The sequence below is a fragment of the Mesocricetus auratus genome, unplaced genomic scaffold (genome assembly GCF_017639785.1).
Source record: "Mesocricetus auratus isolate SY011 unplaced genomic scaffold, BCM_Maur_2.0 Super-Scaffold_100013, whole genome shotgun sequence".
Taxonomy (NCBI): domain Eukaryota; kingdom Metazoa; phylum Chordata; class Mammalia; order Rodentia; family Cricetidae; genus Mesocricetus; species Mesocricetus auratus.
The window spans coordinates 2,673,900-2,694,796 of record NW_024429196.1 but is presented as its reverse complement, the minus strand read 5'-3'; the positions used below and the strand labels follow the sequence as shown (position 1 = coordinate 2,694,796).

At 44.8% G+C, this 20,897-nt stretch overlaps 1 protein-coding gene across 4 annotated transcripts in view; it reads left to right on the top strand.

Annotated features, from left to right (window-relative positions):
* Nrp1 (neuropilin 1) overlaps positions 1-20,537 on the top strand; it is a 149,452-nt gene extending 128,915 nt beyond the window's left edge. For 3 of the 4 annotated variants that reach the window (XM_040755278.1, XM_040755276.1, XM_040755277.1), the window contains exons 13-18: positions 3,628-3,687; positions 8,990-9,127; positions 12,846-13,117; positions 13,546-13,642; positions 15,719-15,769; positions 17,722-20,537. In XM_040755278.1, coding sequence (XP_040611212.1) covers positions 3,628-3,687; positions 8,990-9,127; positions 12,846-13,117; positions 13,546-13,642; positions 15,719-15,769; positions 17,722-18,011 — 908 coding nt within the window. In that variant the 3' untranslated portion in view covers positions 18,012-20,537. The remainder of the gene's footprint in view (positions 1-3,627; positions 3,688-8,989; positions 9,128-12,845; positions 13,118-13,545; positions 13,643-15,718; positions 15,770-17,721) is intronic. The other variant, XM_040755279.1, reaches the window with a different exon arrangement.
* Positions 20,538-20,897: the final 360 nt, after the last annotated feature.

Below are 20,897 nucleotides of genomic sequence, written 5' to 3'. Positions count from 1 at the left end.
CAAAATTAAAAGTGTGTGTGTAGAGCATGTCAGTGTTTCCTGGGAAAGGCAGTGCTCACATAACATCATTTTTATGAATCCAACTTACCACACCTGACCAGAGTACATTTAATCTGTAAAACACTGACTCTCTGAGCTCACACCAGCTCCAAGCAACTTTCTACTTACAAAACATATACCTTTTACCCTCTTACACTAGCACCAGACCCAAGTAACTATCTACATGTAAAACACAAGCGTGCGCGCACACACACACACACACACACACCCTAGCTCACCTGATCCAAGTACCTCTAACCCCTAGAGTCAGCGTATACTCACATTACCCTTTTAGCTAATTGTAACTGTCATTAATGGCCTGAACTATAAACTTTGGGTGTCCGGTATAATAAAACCCAGGGAGTAGGAGTGGGGGTGGAGCTTTCTCACTTGAACTCCAGGACAGGGTATGTGGGAGCAGGGTTGACTCTCAAGCAGTGCTTATTCCCTCAGCATATCCAGAGTCTGTTCACACTCTTCTCCTGGGGCGACATGTTTAGTTATAGAGGGAAACAAATACTCCAGCAAATGCTGTCCCTTACAAATGACTCTAACGCACAGGTAAGCTGTGTCCCACGGTAAGAATTGGAGACCTTGTGTGGTCACGCTTTCTGGATAAAGCTAGGATTCACCCCTCTTGAAAGGCAGTGGGAGGTGAAAATTTTACCTGGAGTCACGTGGCCCCCACAGTGGAATTCAGCTTCCAGCCTGTAACAGAACTGATCATGGGTGCAAGATATGAAAGCGTGTGTTCACCTTGAACCTCTCTCCCCTCAGACTGCTGGAGACAGTGTGCTAATGTATTCTGGCCTCTCTCCAATCCTGCCATCAGAAACTCACCTTCTTAGTGCTCAGTGTGCATAATCCCTTCTTTCCAGTGCCTACCTTATTGAGGCCATGTACATGTGACCCTCCTTTAACATTCTCACTCAGGGAGTGGAACATGGTAGTGCAAATGGTTAGCTCAGAAACTGGTAGATGTTCCGAAAGTAAGCCGTCTCAGCTGTCTAATACATGCATGCAGCTCTCTAATGCATGCCAGCACATTAATGTGACTTCTTGTCTGTGGAGCTGTGACAAAAGACAGGCCTGTGTAGAGAGCGTCACAGATCTGTATGAACCGAGGCCTCTGGGCAGAGCACAGCTACAGCACCGTACAGCCACGTGGAGAGCACCCTGCAGTAAGTCTCGGCCCACTGAGCCTCTGCCCAGAGTAGACCAGTGCTTCTACTCTGACATAAAGATCACTTCCTCAGGACTAGGCAGATGGCTTAGCAGACATCTCACTTACACAATCCTGAGACCCTGAGCTGGGATTCTGGGATCAGGTATAGCTGTAGCAGAGTGTACCAGTAATACCTGTGCTAGGGAAGCAGAGACAGGAGTCCCTGGACTCACTGCCCAATTAGTTCAGCCAAATCAGTGAGCGCCAGCATCAGTGAAAGGCTTTGTCTCAGAAATAAGATGGAGAGGTCTGGCAAGGGTCCCATGGTTAAGACCTCGTATGAAATCTGAGGTTGAGTCCCAGCACCCATGCCAGGCAATAACTCCTTCTCTAGGGGATCCAGTGTCCTCTGGCCTCCACAAGGAGAGAAAGAGAGAGAGACAGAGACACAGACACAGACACAGAGAGACAGAGACAGGGAGACAGAGACAGAGAGAGAGAGAGAGAGTCTATGTGTCTGTGTGTCTGTCTGTGTGTGTGTTTGTGTACACACTAACACAGAAGATCCATTCCCTACAATCAGAGCCTGTATGGCAATACACTAGAGGAAAATGGCTCCCTTAAGTCACTGAGTAAAAAGCAGCACACCGTTTGTTTCCCAGGCCCAGTGAGCTGAAGACTCATCTGAGACGTTCTGGGAAATAATTTATTTCAAGGCCTTTTCTCCCAGATATTCTGTTCCCACTAGGTCCCCGAGGGGCTAAGTAGAGAGGAAACTGCAATGAGTAATCAAGGTTATTCTTGTGGTAGGGAAAGTATGAGAACACTGTCCAGGGGCCTAGGGATGGCTTGGTGAAGTGCTTGCTACACAAGAATGGAGAGTGGCATGTGCTTGTAATCCCAGCATTGGGGATGCAGAGACAGGAGGACCCCTAAGACTTGATGGCTAGCCAGCCCCACCTCAATAACCCTAGCCAGGAAAGACATCTGATATTAGTCTCTTACTTTCACACACTGGAGCACACACATTCATGGGCACTCTCACACACAAGTGTAAGTATGCATGTGTCCTCATATGCAAGCACCCCCACCCACACACAGGCACACACACACACACACACACACACACACACACACACAGCCACTTAGAGCAGCCTAGAGTGGTCATGAGTGGGGATGGCAGAGCAGTCGTGCAGAAGAGAAGTTGAAGTCTGCTAAAGGCCACAGCCCATTCCCCTGGCAGAGATTTCCAAGGATGTCCCAGGCTGAATCAAAGTTGCTGATATTCACAAAATCATTGTCCAATTCCTGAGTCCCTTGGGATTCTGAAGAAATGTTTATCCCCTTTGCCTTCACATACCGTCCCACCACTTCTCCAAGTCATATTCTGAGCAGAACATTTGTTCTTGGAAAAAATAAACCGCTGTGCCAGAGGAAAGAATTAAAAAGGGGGCAGAACCACAACCATCCACTTTAAACCTTCAGCTTCAAAAATACCTTGTGGGGGCTGACCTCGTGACTTCCCTGAGGGCACACTTCTCAAGAGCTGGAAACTATTTGAGGCTTCAAGGTGTAGGTCAAGTTTAATAAGTCAGTGAGAACAGTTAGTGGCCCTGGTCTTTCACTGTTGAAACTGAATGTCACATTTAGCCTTAGAACAAAGTCCCCAACTCCCCATGCTTTTTGGATACTTTATGAGGAAACATGCCAGGATATATGTCACACTTGATATTTCTACAAGAGTTCTCACTACTACCACCATTAAAAGAATGAAAGCAATGCATTTGCTAATTAGCCCAATTTACCTATTCATTAGTGTATGTGTGTATGTGTGTGTGTGTGTGTATGTGAGCATGTGATATTGTATACCATAGATAAGAGACAATGTTTATTTGTTAATTTTTAAAAGTTTTTTTGAAGTGTAAGGTTTTTTTAAAGTAATTGTTAGAGTTAGGACAATGGATCAGTTGGTAAGCTCTTTCCCAAAGGCCAGAGGACCTGAAGCCAGCCATTAAAGCCCCCACAAGAAAGCTGAGCATGGTAGCAACAAGCTTGTAGTCTAGTTAGCCTAGTTGGGTGGCCCCGTTTCAAAGGAGGTGAGTGACATTTCTAAGCAGGACACCTTGGGTTATCCTCTGGCATCCACACGCACAGGCTCCTGCATGCTTACCCATGTGAATCTGAAGATGCACACACATGTAAACATACACAATACGTGCATTAAAATTAACATAAAACTGTTTTTATGGTAATGTTTGAACCAGATATTTTGGTAGACCAAGTATCAGTCAAATGTGATTAATCCTGGCAGGAACTAAAGAAAGAATTTTCTGTGGGGAATGTGTAAATATGTGAGCTTATAACATTACCCACACTACCTCTGTTTTCTTATTTTGGTATGCTACTGTTTTCTTACTTTTCAGGAGGCACCACTGTCCTGGCCACAGAGAAACCAACCATTATCGACAGCACCATCCAATCAGGTATCAAAATCTGAGACGTCTTAGATTCCATGCACTCCTTCCAATCCCACTCCCAAACAGAGTCCCAGAGCTTTGTGGTTTCAGTTGCTCTAAAGACCTAGGAGAGATGCCCAGGCATCCGGTCTCACGGAAAGCTGTAAGAGCCACATGCCTTTGGTCCTCGGTAAGCTCCAGTGAGCAAGGTTCCCTTCCTCATCAGTCACTGCTGAATGACAAGTCCCAGCTACCCCCCAGGGAACTGAGCAACATACTTTGTTTAATTGCAGCACAGCTCTGATGTGGCCTGTGTTTGCAAACTAGAAGAAGGAAATCTCACAATCCCCAGCCTAACAATTTATTTTCATCACCATTCTGCAAAATCAAGAGGCGCAAAGTTTGTCTGTTGCGCCTGCCACAGAGTTGGCAGTTTTACAACGGCGCTTACAGTGGGTGTGCCACGAGACGGGCTCAGGAAACCAAGGTTTACACTGCCTGGGCAGAGAAGCACCCTGGAGCAGCCCACTCATCCTTAGCTCAGAGGAAACCCAAGGACTCTGCACGCCCAACCGTGCGGGTTATCAAAGGCTGTCCTCTTTTGTTTTCTGTTAGTATTCTGTGACATTCTTCCCCACAGACTCCCATGAAGGGAAGCACTTGTATAAGCAACTAGGCTTTTTTTTTTAATACTTTGGAGTTAATCATTAGAGGAAGGTGAGAGGGTCAGCCTTCCAGATTCTTCCATTTCCTTTATTGAAGTTCACTCAGCCTTGGCCTCTGCGGTCATTTATTAATGGACCGTGTGGTGTGTATCAATGTTTCCTCTGCACTGACTGCCTGAGAGAGGACTAGAAAGGACTGCCCTAATTAGCATGCTTCCTTAAAGGCCACTGTCACCGTTGACCTGATTAAACTGCAAGGCAAGTTTCTTCTGTGGAACTTTCCCCCAGTTTTCTGGCACTCGGGCTGACAAAATGCTTGCTCCCACATAACCTGAAACCACTTAGACACGAGGCAGAGGAACAGTCACCCAAATACCCCAAATGCGGTATTCCTCTACACACCTTTCCAAGTTAATAATTTGACTTTGGGGGCTGTAGCTTAGGATGTCGCTAGGCTCTGAACCCCCGGCTCTGGTAGCCCTGAGATGCTAGGTTTGTCTACCCACCCTCAACAGGTCACTCAAACAAACAAGTGATAGCCACAAGCAGAAAAAGAAACTGGGAAGAGGAACAAAGAGGTTCAGCGACCCTCAACTCTATCTTAGAGATTCTGACATGAGATTTATGTTTAAATAGAGGGCTATCAGCCCTGTGTGAAATCTTCCCAGAGATAAGTTTCCCCCTCTGGCTGGCCCAGGCATGAGCCTTCCTCCTCCCAGCATAAGAGTCATGAGGGAAATTCTAATGTTGTTTTAATAGTCTAATGACAAAGGGAAGGGCACCAGTGTCTTTTGCAAGTGTTTTATTCCTGCCAGGCTATTACAAGGAAGAAGGTCCTGGTCTGCATGTCCTGAGGGAGCATCTCAGGAGTGGGACTGTGGCTCTCAATATGCTGTCTTTGGAGGAAGACAAAGTGAATAAGCAAAGTTGTGATGCTGCCATGTGTGTTTTAACTACTCTTCTAGTCTCTTCTCTTGCTAGAAGTGGTTAGAACCACTCTGCAGTAGTGAACTCACTTGCCTCATTCATCTCTCTTCTCACCTATCAAAAGAGCATTGGTGTCTTTGGAAAGAACGAAAGTGAAGGTCACGGTGACCAGACATGAGTGGTTTTAGTATCACATTTGCATTCTACGGGACCTCTAGGTCATTCTTGTGAAGGTCTTACAAGCAGGGGCCATCAGCCCTCTCTCAGGGTCTGCCCTCTCTCAGGGCAGGCGTACAGAGCATGAATCAGTACGATTTGTTGCTACCATCATCTAGACAAGACTGGTTCAAACAGTCCATCTGACTGTAGAGGCAGACAATGTACTTATTATTTCCTATTTATTCCATTGTCTGAGTTATGAATCTGGTCTCCACCTCCTCAGTGGAGGGTCATGAACTGTCTGACCTTTGGATGATATCTGTTCAATATAACATTCTGATCAGGTGGAGGCATGGGCCTCAAAAGGACTGAATGTGCTTCCCACCAGAGGTCCAGCTCAACAGCTCAAGATTAGGTTGACCACACCTAACCCTTGCTGCATACAGGCCTCCCACACTTCACAGGCAGCGGCAGCAGTAGACAGACCCCAAGTATTCATCGAAATTCTATTTTCCTGAGCAATTACAGGCTAAGCAGAATCTTGAGACTCTGCTTTCAGGGATGAGGGGGCATCTCAGTGAGTAAAGGCACGAAGTTACCCTGCTGTACAAGCGTGAGAACCTGAGTTCAATCTCCAGAACCCACATAGAAAGTGGGGTATACAGAGCATGCATGGAGCTGGAGACAGGCAGATCTCAGTGACCCGCTGGAACAGAGATGGGGGTACCTGAGGAATAGCGTCTGAGGTTGGCCTCTGATACACTCACACAAACATACACACATGCACACACACACACACACACAGAGACAGAGAGAGAGAGAGAATTTTTATCACTACAAAATATGTAGTGTTGGCAGGAATACAACACCCATACACTGCCTAGGTGGTCATCAGAGGCAGAAAAGTCGATTCACGCACCCCTCCCCGCTCCATTAAGGCAGTTCTCTGCATTCATCCGCTGAGACTCTTCTCGAACCCCACAGCAGCTCACAGTGTGTCGGTGACTTATGATCATGTGGGCTTCCATACCTCACTTGCTTGGACTTTAGGACCAGCGACGGCTAAGCAGATAGGAGCCTTAACTTGAAAATTAAGTTGTTGCTTACATCCTGTGCTAATGACTCAACTGCAGGCAAGATCGGTTCGGCAGCACAGCTGGCACTTGTTCACAGAGCCATAAATTTGTTTTAAGTTCAGAATATTGTTTCCTGCTATTTTTAAGAAGGGATTTAGTCCAATTATTACTATTGAATTTAATGAGAACTGTGCACAACTCCAGGGCCTGGGTGATAATTTAAAAGCTTAGCTGTCAGTGTCCCTGTGTCTTCGTATCTTTCCTCCACTTGACTTTCTTGTCTTCCTCTCTCCCCCTTTTCTCCTTCTTTCCTAGTCCTTGCAGTTTTCTTTTATCTCCTACAAATGTCTGCTGATAAGGGTTAGTCACCCTTTGATCGAGGCTTGAGTTGTCAGCACTGAACTACACACTTCACAATCCCCTGTCCCCCTGAAGTGCTTTGAATTTTCTAAATGATTAAGATAGCCATACTTCATCAAAACAAGACAAGAAGACAGGGGTCCAATACATTGAAAAAGTGGCCCCCTAGTTAAATTCTAGGGCTGTCCAGGCCACAGGATGCTACTGGTAGATGACTATCCACTGAGGAGGCTAACGTGAGGAACAGCTTTCTCCTTGTCCTGGTCATTGCTAAAATGCCAGGTTCGTATGCTTTATGATGTCTTCAGAATGTTAGCTCACATATTGCATGAGTGTGGATTTCTGTGTTAGCAAAGTGGATGTGTGCTGTGAAGGCTTTCTGTCCTCTTGCATATCTTACAAAGCAGACTGAAGCAGAAAAGTCAAAACCTCACACTTTCACATCAACATTTCCTACCATGAGGTTACACAACAGTACATTCCAAGGGCAAGGACATTGACCACACCATCTGCAAAAGTCAGTTGTGCTGCCCAAGGGAGGCAAGTTCGGGAGACAGATTTTTGAGCCTTATGAAGTTCCACTTCATGCTCCAATGGCTTGCACAGGAAAAACCCCTCTCCTTTGACACTCAAGCTGTCCTTCTGCACTGGCTGAGCATGTGCATAATAAACATGTCACGTGACCAACTTTTCTTTTGGAACCAGCTCTGCCCACCCTTTGGGAGGTCACATTACCTCCTTATAATAAGGAATTACATCCCACTTCTGATTATTCGTATGGTGAGTTCCTTCCAAAATCGGGCATTAGCACTTGAAAAGAATTCCTTGGAAACCAAAACACGCATATTAAATCATCCTTATCTATTTAATAAATCTTCCCATTACAATCCCTCCCTCCCTCCATTGTTCAGTAGGGGGAGGGGCACTGGAAGAGCTGTCGCAGGACTTTGTGTTAAACACTTGGGCAAGTTAAAGAAATGCTCAAAAGGAGGCGAGGTCCCCGCCTGACCCTAAGGCAGCCCATAATAGCAGGCTTTCCTTTATTGTATACTACACATCCTTTGAGACTTCAGTTGGGCAGTCGCCTCCGACGTGCCTCTATCCGACTCAATACTGCCATCTAGTGGATGCCTGCTCTCAGGCTTGCTCTTCGTGGGGACAAGGCTAGCATAATGATCTCATCTTTGGAATTGTTTTCAGCCTTCGCTGACTCCGCCCCCCCAAAAAAAATCGTACTATCACTAATTTCTTCCTTCAGTAGTTCCAAACTCAAAACCCTTTCAGAGCATCGGGTTGAGTAAAGAAAAGTCTTTGGGTTTATGGACCACTAAGGTCAGCCGCCTTCCTACCAACCCATTAGCGTTTTCAGCTTCCAAAGGAGGCATTTGGAAGACTTAAAAAAGTATTTCTGAAGGGTCAATGTTTAAATGAGTTTGGGTGTTATGTGACCTCGAGTTGAGGTTTTAAGTGAAGTGAACAATTTATATGCAAATGTAGAAGTTCACCAAAAAAAAAAAAAAGCCAGAGATTTATTCTGAAATTAATTGACCTGGCGGAAAGCACAGAAGAGAGAAAATAATCTCAGCCAAAAACGCTTCAGTCATTCCTCCATGACACGAGCTTGGGCAGTCCTGTCAGCTGGTGTGATGAGAAAGGAGTCTCAGGGCCAGGCTTCCTCCCAAGCCACATCCCAACTTCGGAGGCTCACAGTCAAGTTATCATAAGATTCCTTTCATTGACGATATCAATTTTTATGGTTTATCCTCAATAACAGATTACCTTTCCTATTGACTATTGTGCAAACAGGGAAAATGCCCCTGATGTCCCCTACACAGGTTCCTTGGAAAGCAGTCTTCCTGGGAATATTGCATAAATCAGTTTACTGGGAAAGTCATGTTCTTGATAAAGATGGACCAGACACAAAAGTAGAATAGTAATGCTAAACATGACTTTGCAAACATGTCAATGTGTTCAGGCATCTGGTAGTTTCTTGGTAATCTTGGATTTTATGGGTTTCCCAGATATGAAATTTAAAACAGATATTAAATCATTTTTAAAATGTTGTCCAGGAGAATATCAATGACCTTCCTTAACCTGGTGGTTAATTCTCCCCATGTGTCTGTCTGTCCTTCCCCACTGAAGAGTTCCCGACCTATGGCTTTAACTGCGAGTTTGGCTGGGGCTCTCACAAGACGTTCTGCCACTGGGAACACGACAGCCATGCACAGCTCAAGTGGAGTGTGCTGACCAGCAAGACAGGGCCCATTCAGGACCATACAGGTAAGCATGTCACCATGGCTCCATGCTAGGCACATCTTTGGCTACCAGGGAAGGTTCCTGACACCTGTAGCTTACGGGTGATAAGAAATGCTAGAAGTGTTCACTCATGCCCCAGTTTTCTGGAATTCTCCAGGTTTCTTTCCTTAGTGGAGAGAGGCCTGGGGCAAGAATGGGAATTCTGACTGAGTCTAGCCACTGGTTGGCCTCCCTCAAGAAACAACAAAGTAAGCACAAATGGGAGAACCACGATTACTTTTGCCACATTCAGTGAACTCAAGCTCATTATAGTTTTTCTGGACTTTCACTAAAGACATTATCAGTAGTGGAGAGGGAGGGGATGCTTAAAACCAGACATGGTTAAAAAAACAAACAGACAGACATTGTAGATAATGTGTGCCTGTAATCCTAGCACTCAGGAGGGGCAAAAAGGAGGATCAGAAGTTTAAGGTCATCTTGGCTGCATACTAAGTTCCAGACCAGCAGAGCCTATGTGAGACCCTGTCTCAGAAAAGAAACAATACTGTCCAGTGGACCCTGCCTGTGCACAAGCATGCCTCCTTGGCGACCTCTGCACCCCAGACTCTGCTAAGGCATGGCCAGGCCCAGCACACTGTCCCCTTGCCTCTTCTGTGTTCCCCTGAAGTAAGAGAGAACAATTGAATAGACATCACTCAACCCTGCCCATTTCCTCTAAGCTCCATACTCCAGTTCTCAGTTATGTCTTCCTCTTATGAGAAATTGCTGGGAGGAGAATGATTCAGTGTGCTCCTTCCCACTGCTGTCCTGGGTTTGTTTTTTTAGGGGGAGGGGCTGTTTGATCGTTTGTTTGTTTTTGTCTTTACCCAGCATGAGCTTCTTCCACAGAGCCAGAAGCATCCTGACACACTCACACACACCTACTTCCACAGACACTCACTCCCTACACACACACACACACACACACACACACACACACACACCACTCCTGAGATGTATTTGGTAATGGGCCATCAAAAGACCCCTAAGCTGAATATTTGGAGTGGTGAAGGACCCCTAAATGTTCAAATGCCAGCCCTGGGGGTGGCGGGCTTGTAGGCTGCCAGATGGGTAGAAGGGATCCCACCCCTCTCCCTCTCTGCTGTTCACTTTTCCACAATGAATCTAAGCACAAAGTAAGCTGAAGAGGCCCTTTCTGCCACGGCTAGCTCCTCTCCTAATGAAAGTGACAAGGAAATTGGATAAAATTGGACTCCTTCAATTCCGAGACACTTTCCATTGAGTCTTAAGACAAGCAGTTTTAGAAAACTTAAAATACTTTGACTGTAAATGGCACTGTACACATAAATGGCATCAGATTAACTAAATGCAATTAGCTGAGATGAAGGCAGTAATGGTGGAAAAATGGCTCAGGAGGACCTGACGTTTAAAGGGGGGTGAAAAGCTGTATTAGCCAGACACAAAAGCTAAAAGGCCTCACCGAAGTAGAGTGCTAATTGAGAAAATGAAGACACAGTTCCCGACCCAGAGTCGGATAAAATGTCTGAAAGGGAACACCGGCACTTTGCGCGTTGGAGAATCACAAGAGGACGTCTCTGGGATTCACAGCACAAAGTGTGACTCCTTCCAACTGCGTGGCTCCTTTGTTCTGCTGACCAGCCGCTGAGGCTGACTGGCAGCTGGCTCTGCCTTAACTGGAAAGAGCCTCCCATGTGGGAGAAGTACACATGCCTGGTATGGCAAAGGCACGAACTTGTTAACAAGATACAATCTAGATGAAAACGGCCCCTCCCACCCCACCCCACCCCCCACGCTGATGGGTTATTCACTTCTTTTTCTTTTTTGAGATGGGGACTCAGTCATGCCATAGCTGGCCTTACGTTCTCACTGTGTGGCTGATGGTGATGACGTTGAATTTCTAATCCTCCGGCCTCTATTTTGGAGTGCTACACCTGTAGGCATGTGCTACCACACCCAGAATCATCTGCTCCTGGGGAATGAACCCACGGCTCTGTGCATGCTAGACAAGCACTGTACAAACGGTGCTACACCCCCCCCAGCCCTACTTCTTAGTCATTTCACTAGGCAGCTAGGCATAGTGGTGCTTACTAGAGTTCCAGCCCTCAACAAGAGGGCCACAAGTTCAAGGCCTGCCCATAGTGAAACACCTCCTCAAGAACAATAATAATGATATTTATAGATTGGAAGTTGAGGCATTTCTAAATTGTTACTACTTTGGTAAAATTCCTAAGTTTGAATGTAAAAGAACCCACTCAGCTTTGTGTTCTTGTCTATACGAATGGGCCTGTGTGCCTGTTTATAAATGGTTCTAGCTCCTTTCCCTTGTTCCCTGAATGCTGGGGGTGGGAGGAATGGTCTTGTGTCTAGTTTTGAGCAGAAACCATCACAGTGTGACTGGAGGGGTGTTCAGTGACAGAGGCATGAATTTTTAAGGGTAAAAGGGAACCCAGTGAGGACTGGGAAAATGGGTCTGTCAGTAAGGTGCCTGTCATGCACACATCTGGAGCAGTGGTCTACCTCCACCCCTCCTTGTGGATCCATTCGTTGACTTAATAAGAGCATCCGTGAGAGCTCAGGTTGATTGCTCAGTAAGAGAAGAACGCTGCCTACTGAGACACTTAGACACTATTGAAACCAGGCATGAGGACATGCCCACACATGCACAGTGAAAAGGTACCTCGAAGGTCTGCAAGCCTGTGAGCCAAGGAAGGAAACACCCTGCTGCCCTCTGGGGCCTGAGCATCACATTACACCCCCAGTTACGTCAGCTGAGGTGTGGGAGTTTGTGACTCCTATTCATAGAGCAGAAAGGCAGCCCACGAGTTGTGTGTTTAGACCAGGTGGAAGCAAGAACAAATGTTCCCACTGGGGGTGATTAAAGCAAAGCCAACAGCAAGTCCTCATGGTGCCACAAGTGTCGCCATTGCCAAATGGCGTATTCAAATGAGTGTCGGAAATGCAGACTTGCTTCTCCTTGGACAAGAAGCACAGCAGACAGAAGTAGGCTTGCAGGTGAGAATCAAACTCCTGGGCACACCTGAGAAATCCATAGATAATTAACATAAACTAAAGGGAAATTAAGAACAATTTTTTTAAATGTTCAGGAATTGGCGAGATGGCTCAGCCAGGGGGAGAAAAAGTGCTTGCTTTGTAAACACAAGGATAGGAATTCAATCCCCAGAATGCATGTTAAAAAAGAAAGAAAGATGGAAAAGAAACAGATGTGGTGACATGGACTTGTTATCTTAGCACTAGGGACAGGTGTATGCCTGAAGCTGGCCATCCAACCTACCCTATTTGTGGAGTTGTAAGTGGTTGACACCCGGTCTCAAAAAACAAAGTGGTTAGCACCTGAAGAATAATGCCCAAATGTAGTCCTCTGACTTCTACATGTACGGTATGGGTGGCAGAAAGTCACTTTCTCTGAAGTCTGGAGACAGACTGTGCATAGTCTACCTTTGGCAGTATGAAGACAAATAATAAGTTCTAGCCTGGTTCCCTGTGTCGCCATGATCCAGGTAGGCAGTCCCAAACAAAGGCCACCCAATGCCTCTCAGAGTAAGGTCACAAGTACCCATGGGGCTCTCTTTCTGCTAGCTCCTTGGTTCCTTAGTGCCCAGCCCAGGAGGATGTCTGTATGGATAGCAAGTACTCAGGAGGAGAGAGAGAAAAGAGCTGTAGACTTGCCTGGTCTCCCTGACACAGAGTTTTGCCTCAGCAGGAGATGGCAACTTCATCTATTCCCAAGCTGATGAAAATCAGAAGGGCAAAGTAGCCCGCCTGGTGAGCCCCGTGGTCTATTCCCAGAACTCTGCCCACTGCATGACCTTCTGGTACCACATGTCCGGGTCTCACGTGGGTACACTGAGGGTCAAACTGCGCTACCAAAAGCCAGAGGAATACGATCAGCTGGTCTGGATGGTGGTCGGTCACCAAGGAGACCACTGGAAAGAAGGGCGTGTCTTGCTGCACAAATCTCTGAAACTATATCAGGTATGAACCCTCCCACAAAGGGAAGACTGGGGCTTCGGGACACTGGGATATATGGAATGCTTCCCCACCCTGAACTGTTGCCTCTGTGACATTTGTCTTGGTGACATATCTCACTACCTCTTAGATGACAGCCAGGAAAGGGGGGAAAATCTTCATTATAATACATTCCTGAGATGTCACGGATACCCTTCCTTTCATTTAAATCTTTTCTTCCTTGATGAAAAAAATGAATGTGAGGAGAGGTTTGAATCATCTCTGCCACCAATAGGGAGGAATGATCCTCTTGTGTCTATATGCAATCTCATGGGTTTAACTCACATGAAGTCTCATGAACTTACACCAAAGCTTCCACTGAGAGAGCGTCTGTAAATATCACTGTTGAAGACAGAGCGTTAAAATATTGTGGAAATCATCTTGTTTTTTTTCAGGTGATTTTTGAAGGTGAAATTGGGAAAGGAAACCTTGGTGGGATCGCTGTGGATGACATCAGTATTAACAATCACATTTCTCAGGAGGATTGTGCAAGTAAGGATAGCTTCGGGGTGGGGATGAATCCCTGGCAGGATTCTTTGCATGGGACAGAGTCTGCCTTATCATTTAGACCAGAAGCCAATGCAGGCAGGGCATAAAGTGGGCCAGTGTATCTTCACTCACTTCCTCCTCTAACCTAGTCACTTAGAAAGTCTGGTTGACACCTCCAGAATCCAAAGACTGTGGTTTAGAAGTCATAGCTGGCACACGGAAACATTTTGATGGAGAATAGAGCACACAGACCTCTGGACCGTTCCCATAGCTGAGTGTGGAAACAAAGCAGTGGACCTTCTAAACAAGTTGATAACAGAGAATTGAATTGAGATTACCTTGTCAGTGAGTCACAGACACCGCCATTCGCCACTGTATTATAAATAAGTGGGTGCTTCTAGCTCTGCCACTAGCTGACACAACTTGGCAGGTAATGGCGATTCAGAGATCTACCTAACGGGGTTGATTATAATGGCTTCATACGGTCCACAGATGATAGTCAGACATAGAAAGCTAATTCATATTCCCCAGTTCTTGATCTGTAATTACAAATAGCATCACTAATGACAATGTAATAGCACAGTAATTAGTCTTAAGCTCCATTTGCTACACTGAAACTTTTGTTACATATCATTACATAATAGGCTGTTAATTATAACAGAATGAAATAAGCCTGCTGGGCGAATTGCAGACAAAGGAGGCCTGTTGGCTGCAATGAGTTTTTGGTCATTTCTACAACTTACAAGTCTTTTATTATATAGTACATTGACTGTGTGTAGTTCTTAAAGGGGCAATAGTTTGATACCATTAATTGAAGAAACTAAAGAGAAAGAAAAAGAGTGAATAATGGTCCGCTTCTTCATTCTACATAAGGAAGCTTCTTCAATGCCACTCCACCCAACAGCTTCACAAAACAACACAGCTTTAATAATTCAGCTGACATTGTTTTTGCAAATTACTCATTTCTATGGCTATCTGGCTATTCAAATGTACAGTTAACACAATGTGTGTAATACTGCATTCCTCTCCCAAGTTGAGACTAAGAAAGGCATGTTCCAGGTATAAAAGAGCAGATTCCATGAATGAAAACAAAGACATAAACTAAGTTCAGGCCAGTAAGTTCTCACCATCTATGTACTGTATATAAAGCAATGTGCCAAGTGGTACATTAGATGGACACTGGTCGTGTGAGTTTTTTCTTTTAATGGTTTTTGTCTATTTAGATATGCCAACAAGGAATGGTCTAAAAGGGGTGGTTGAGGCAGCAAGCTGAAGACCTGAACTGGGATCCCTAGTGCCCAGGCACAGATGTGTTCTAACATCTGTAGTCTCAGCATTGGGTAGGCACAGACAGGTAGACCCCTTGAGCACATGGGCCACCAGTCCACCTGAATCAGTGAACTCCAGGTTCAGCGAGAGCTCCTGTCTCAAAAACTTAGATGAAAAGAAACTGAGAAGTGATGCTTGACATCAGCCGCTGGCCTTCACATGCACATGTGCATAATTATATAATTACTCACAAAATATATATTATTGGACATTCCAGTCATGGAGGCTATGGGTGCTAACTACATACGAAGCATTCATTTGTACAAGTTTACCGAAGTGTTTATTATGTGTTAGACTAGATTTTAAATTCAGGGACAAAACAGGGAACGCAGGACTGTACCTATTCCCAAGGCTTCACCTTTTCCATAGGATTTTATTTATTTCTGATGTAGTCCAGGAGGAAGTTTCCTAGTTCAAGGAATCGTTGTGCTATTTCAAAACCCAGGTTAGTACACACCAGCAGTAGGAAGCAGCTACCAGCCTTCTACATTCGCATAGTGACGGGTTCATTCCCATTTGTGTTTCTTATTTTCATCAGTCTTCTACATCCCATATACCAAAACCTGTCCCTCTGCCCTTCACAGTGTCTTAACGGCATTTCTGCATCATGGAAAGGGACACTGTGCAATATTAACTCCTATGGAGGCCCAGCAGAGGGGTTGGAGGGTTTCTGTGCAGTTCGTGTGTATCATATCTGTTTTATTTTATTGGCGGTTTAAACATCTCTTTCCATTTTCTTTGCCTTATCAGAACCAACAGACCTAGATAAAAAGAACACAGAAATTAAAATTGATGAAACAGGTAAATTCATCTTACTGATCAGCCTCTGTTTTAATTTCCTATGTTTTTGTTGTTTATAAATAAACATCACTGAAATCCTCAGACACTCCTGTATCCAGGCAGTTTAGACAAAATAAGTCCCTGTGTCTAAGTGAGTGGGCATGGATTGGATCATTGTCACAGAGTACTGTGTGTCCTTAGCTGCCTAGGGGACTTGGGAGTGACACTGTGAGGTTACACTCCACAGAGTAAGTATGCCCAATCCTTCCGTGCCTGAGCTTTTTCACTGAAACACAATCACAAAAGGGAAAATTGTGAAGACTATTCATGTAATCATTTGAAGCCAACAAATCCTGTGTTTCTCCCAGGTGGAATTTTGAGGAGGGAAGAAAGCCTAGCTTCTCTGGGGATCTTGTCCTGCTCCCTTTCCCTGACCCTGCAGCCTGGGGGTGACATTAATGGTGGAAGTTCCCAAGGGATTTCTGTACACTCCAAGCATTAGAGACCCTTCATCTTGAACCCTCCGAACAGTTGCACAGGGCGAGCTCCCTCTCGTTTGACAGACAACAGAACTAAAACAAAAGTAGCACGGCTAATTACAGGTAGCCTTGGCTGTTTTATTAACTGTAAAATGTGTGGTTTGAGCTAGCATTTCCTCAGTGCTCACATATAAGACTGAGCTAGGTCCTGGAAGTTCCCAAACCACCTGGCCAGCACTGCTCACAGTTAGCAGGGACAAGGAAGAACCAATGCCATCTATTGCCATTGGAAATGTGGCCCTACTATATGTATGGCCAGCACAGACTGATAGAAACAATAAACACTGCTCTGTGCTGTTGGAAATATTAACATATTACCAAGTCCACACAGCTGTAAACTTTATTGGAAGTTGTTTCAAAACAATCTTTCATCAAGGGAGAGAGTATTAATATGCCCCCAAGGCTTGTTTTCCCTTGTTTAGGGACTCACATCTCATATTTTTAGTTTGTGCTGATTGGAATCTCAGTTGATCAGAGCACCATTAAGTAAACACCACACAAGCTGCCCATTAGCATTTCAGTCCTGCTCCTAGCACCAGGTAATTAGGCTCAAAGCTCCCATGCTAATAACTTCTCATGTTCCACTCTAAAGCAAACACATCCCTAGTGACTCCTTTGCAGAGCAGTGTGGCTGTCGCCAGCAGCATGGTCAGGGTGGTGAAGATGCTGATTAAATGTCTTCTACTTGGCACAACGCAGACACTGTTTCTTAGTCGGGGCCACAGCCCTTTCTGCATGATAGGAGTGGGCATTAGTCTATTCAGAAAAAAGTCTCTCTTCCAGGATTACTAGATAGTTTGGGGTTTAAGGGTGTTCACGGCTTTCTATGTAAAAACCCACGGGGACACTAAGAACAGCATCCCATAGTGGCGCCGCACCAGGCCTGCCTGGGAGGTCAGGCAGAAGTCAGGAGAATGTTTAGATCCACCCACCAAACACAGTATTCAACTGTGTGGCCAAGACTTGACAAAATTTCATGCCTGCACATCTAAGACTGGGGATGTAGCTTAGCTGCTGGAATGCTAACCCAGCATTCACTACACTTTGGTTTTAATCTACAGCAGCGTATGTATTAGGCATAGTGGTGCATGCCTACAATCCCAACGCAAAGGAAACAAAGGCAGGAGGATTGGAAATGCAAAGTCATCCTCTGCTGTATGTCGAGGCCAGCCTGGGCTTTAGAAAACCTGACTATCATGCATGACTAACTCTCTGGATGAGAACTATAAACACATCTGTCACGCTAGAGTGATTTAAACTAGACTGTGACCTCAGTGTCCACCTCCAAATCCCAACATCCTCACCTGCCACCTCTCCACTCCTCATGCACGGGAGCATGCAATGGCTCCTAGATCCTTCCTGTTTTCCCTCGTTGTCTGTCTCCTCACACGTGGCCTGTCAGCATTCATGAGTCAATCTTGTCTTCTTCCTCAGGGAGCACCCCCGGATATGAAGGGGAAGGGGAAGGTGACAAGAACATCTCCAGGAAACCAGGCAACGTGCTTAAGACCCTGGACCCCATCCTCATCACCATCATAGCCATGAGTGCTCTGGGGGTACTCCTGGGTGCCGTCTGTGGAGTTGTTCTGTATTGTGCCTGTTGGCACAATGGGATGTCGGAAAGAAACCTGTCTGCCCTGGAGAACTATAATTTTGAACTTGTGGATGGCGTCAAGTTGAAAAAAGACAAACTGAACCCACAGAGTAATTACTCAGAGGCATGAAGGCGCAGATCTGGAGGGAGCACGGGAGGACCGAGGTGGGAGGACAGTGGAGGTGCGGGGACTCTGTTGCTCTGCTCTCACTGTAAGCTGGAAAGGGCGTCCGTGACGCCACGCCAGGCTTTTCTCAGGAGCTTCAATGAGCGTCACCTACAGACGCAAGCAGGTGACTGGTAACAACCGGAATCATGTACCGCCCACTTTCTTCTCTTGGTTTCATTTGGATAATCAGAAGCCGGTTGAGACCAAGTGTGACTGACTTCATGGTTCATCCTCTCTTCCCCGCTTTTTTCTCTCTCCTTACCCTGTGATGGATTCTTCTCAAAAACTGCAAAATCCAAGATGCTGGCTCCAGGCATTGTTCAGTGGGCCCTTTTGATGGGCATGCGATCTGTAGCCCAGTGCCCAGAGCATATTAGTGTAACCACGTATCAGGGGACACCAACATCCGCCTTTGCCTCGCTAACCTGCAGTGAGCGCAGCGTGGGGGAGAAAAGAATTAGACTATTTTGTCTGCAAAGTACTGTGGCCTCAGTACCCGTATAGCGTGTCAGCTCTGTTTACCAAGCAATACCGACAGATTTTATTGATGTTTTACAGTGTTGTACCGAATCTCGTGTTTGTGACCTCCATTCAGAATACCATACCATGCAGCCACCAAACTGCTGGCACCTGGGTGTCCCGCTGATGACCACCACAAAAGTCTTCGGCACTGGCTAGTCTTCGTCCTCTCAAGTGCCTTTTTGTTTGTACTGGTTCCTTGTGTCCCGTGGATGACCCACTCTGTTTCTGGTGAAAACCCTTCTCTTCAATCAGACCTGGTGGCCCACTGACTAAGAAGAAAGTATATTTTAGTGTGCTACGCCGACCCCGGGAAGGCAAGGGCTCTGAAGACCTGGCAACGTGGCTTAATTGTTCTGCTTTTTTCTGAAGTTCAATGTCATGTCTCTTGACCCTTTGTATAAAGCTGCAATGTTCTCTCTCATTGTTCTTTCCTATGGAATGTATTTTCAGATGTAAACTCTTGACTCTTTCTCTCTTCCCTCCGTCCTTTTTTCCTCTCTTAGAATCGAAGCATTTGCCACTGTCCAGAATGAACCTTGCAGCTTTAACCTGCTGGCGATGGCGAACAATTTTACTAGACTTTATGTTTTAAGATAATTAAGTAAGGGGAAATTCCTAACTTTGTCCTCCAAAGTCTAACTTTGGGTTTCTTGTTAACTGGTTAAAGTGACAGTATCTTTTTTCCTTAAGCCATGTGCTCATCCATTATGATTAGGTTGATGTTTAATATGAACATTTGCATCTAATGGAAGTCATGAGATGAAAGAAAAAAAAGAATACCAACTGGCTTTCTGATGAGACCCACAGGAAACAATGAATAAAATCCCCAAATCTAAAAGGACTTGAAAATTTTACATCCAAATATACAAAATGATCCCTGAGAACCTTCCTGTTTTGTTATTGGGTCAGAGGAGGGGCGGGAAAAGAACAGCTCATTTAAGATATAAACAATAAACCTGATGCCCAAGGCAAAGCTATTTTAAGACTCGGCAGAAGGGGTGCATAAAGTCAAAGCCAATGTTTAGAGCAAACTATTCAACAGAAACCCTGAAAAAAATTTTAATGACTGCTTCTAGAAACTTCCAATGACTAATAAAGAGGAAAGGTCTATCTTAGGGCTGGCAAGGCATAACCTTCAACAGCACAAAAAGGTTGATATCTTAACCCAAAGCAGCTTGTGGCTGGTGGAATCTGTCTTGTGGAGCTGTATGTAAGAACTCCCGAGTCTTCTCCTTCCCCATGTGGCTGTAGGTCTCAGTTATGTTTCCTGGAGATCACATTTGCTTCCTGGATGAATGGTCCGTTCACCTTGGTTTAATGGGATTGAGAATGTCTTTTTTCCAGGAAAGTATTGATCACACACACAAAAAAGATTATGTTTTTATTCCCAGGGGCATCTTTTACTTGTTACAATCATACTGGGAGGAAAGCATTAAGTGAGACTTTGTTTCTAAGGCAACAGACTTAACCCATGTCCTCAGCCAAGGAAAAAATGATACTGAAACTTAAAATTTTAAAGTACCTTGCACTGATAAATATATTTAAAAGTTATATGTTTATAAAGTTATTAATTTGTAAAGGCAGTGTTACAAAATGTTCAGTTTATATTGTTTTAGATTGTTTCGTAATTTTTAAAGGTGTAAAATAACATATTTTTTCTTTATTGAAATCTATAAGACTTTCTGTAGTAAGATGTCTCATTTTCTGGTATATTATTGCTTCATGTTTTGTACCCTCATAAAATTTTGTGCAAATTTTTTTTACAGAAATTTTTATTTTCTATGATGATATGTATGACACTTGTAAATTGTTGTTTCAAAATGAACAGCGAAGCCTTAACTTGAAATGACATTTGTATTCTCTGAGTAGCATAAAAAAAACCACCTAGAATGAACTGTAACTTAAGCTCCAAACTACACATTCCAAAGAAGCAGTTGAATTAAACATTTTCATAGAAATCCCAAACCTGATGGCTCTTATTCAATTAGCTTTCTTCTTGTTAAAGATGTTGGGGACAGCCCACTTTCCAGGATTTCAGTTATCTCTTCAAAATAATCTCACAATGGGCAGAGAGCAAGCAGACCCTTCCCAAGAGTGGGCGTGTGAAACAGAGGTCTTTGGGGGTGAACGAGGTAGGACTGACCTCTAAGTGGACATTTTTTCCACCCAAATTATATTGGTTTGTATACCCGCATGGCGAAGTTGATTTTATGATACTAACAGATTACCATTAGTGAGTCTTGGTTCTGTAGGCAACAGGTAAATGTACATACTGTTTATATACCAAATTTAGGGAAAGGGGAAACTGGGTTTAGTGTTACAACT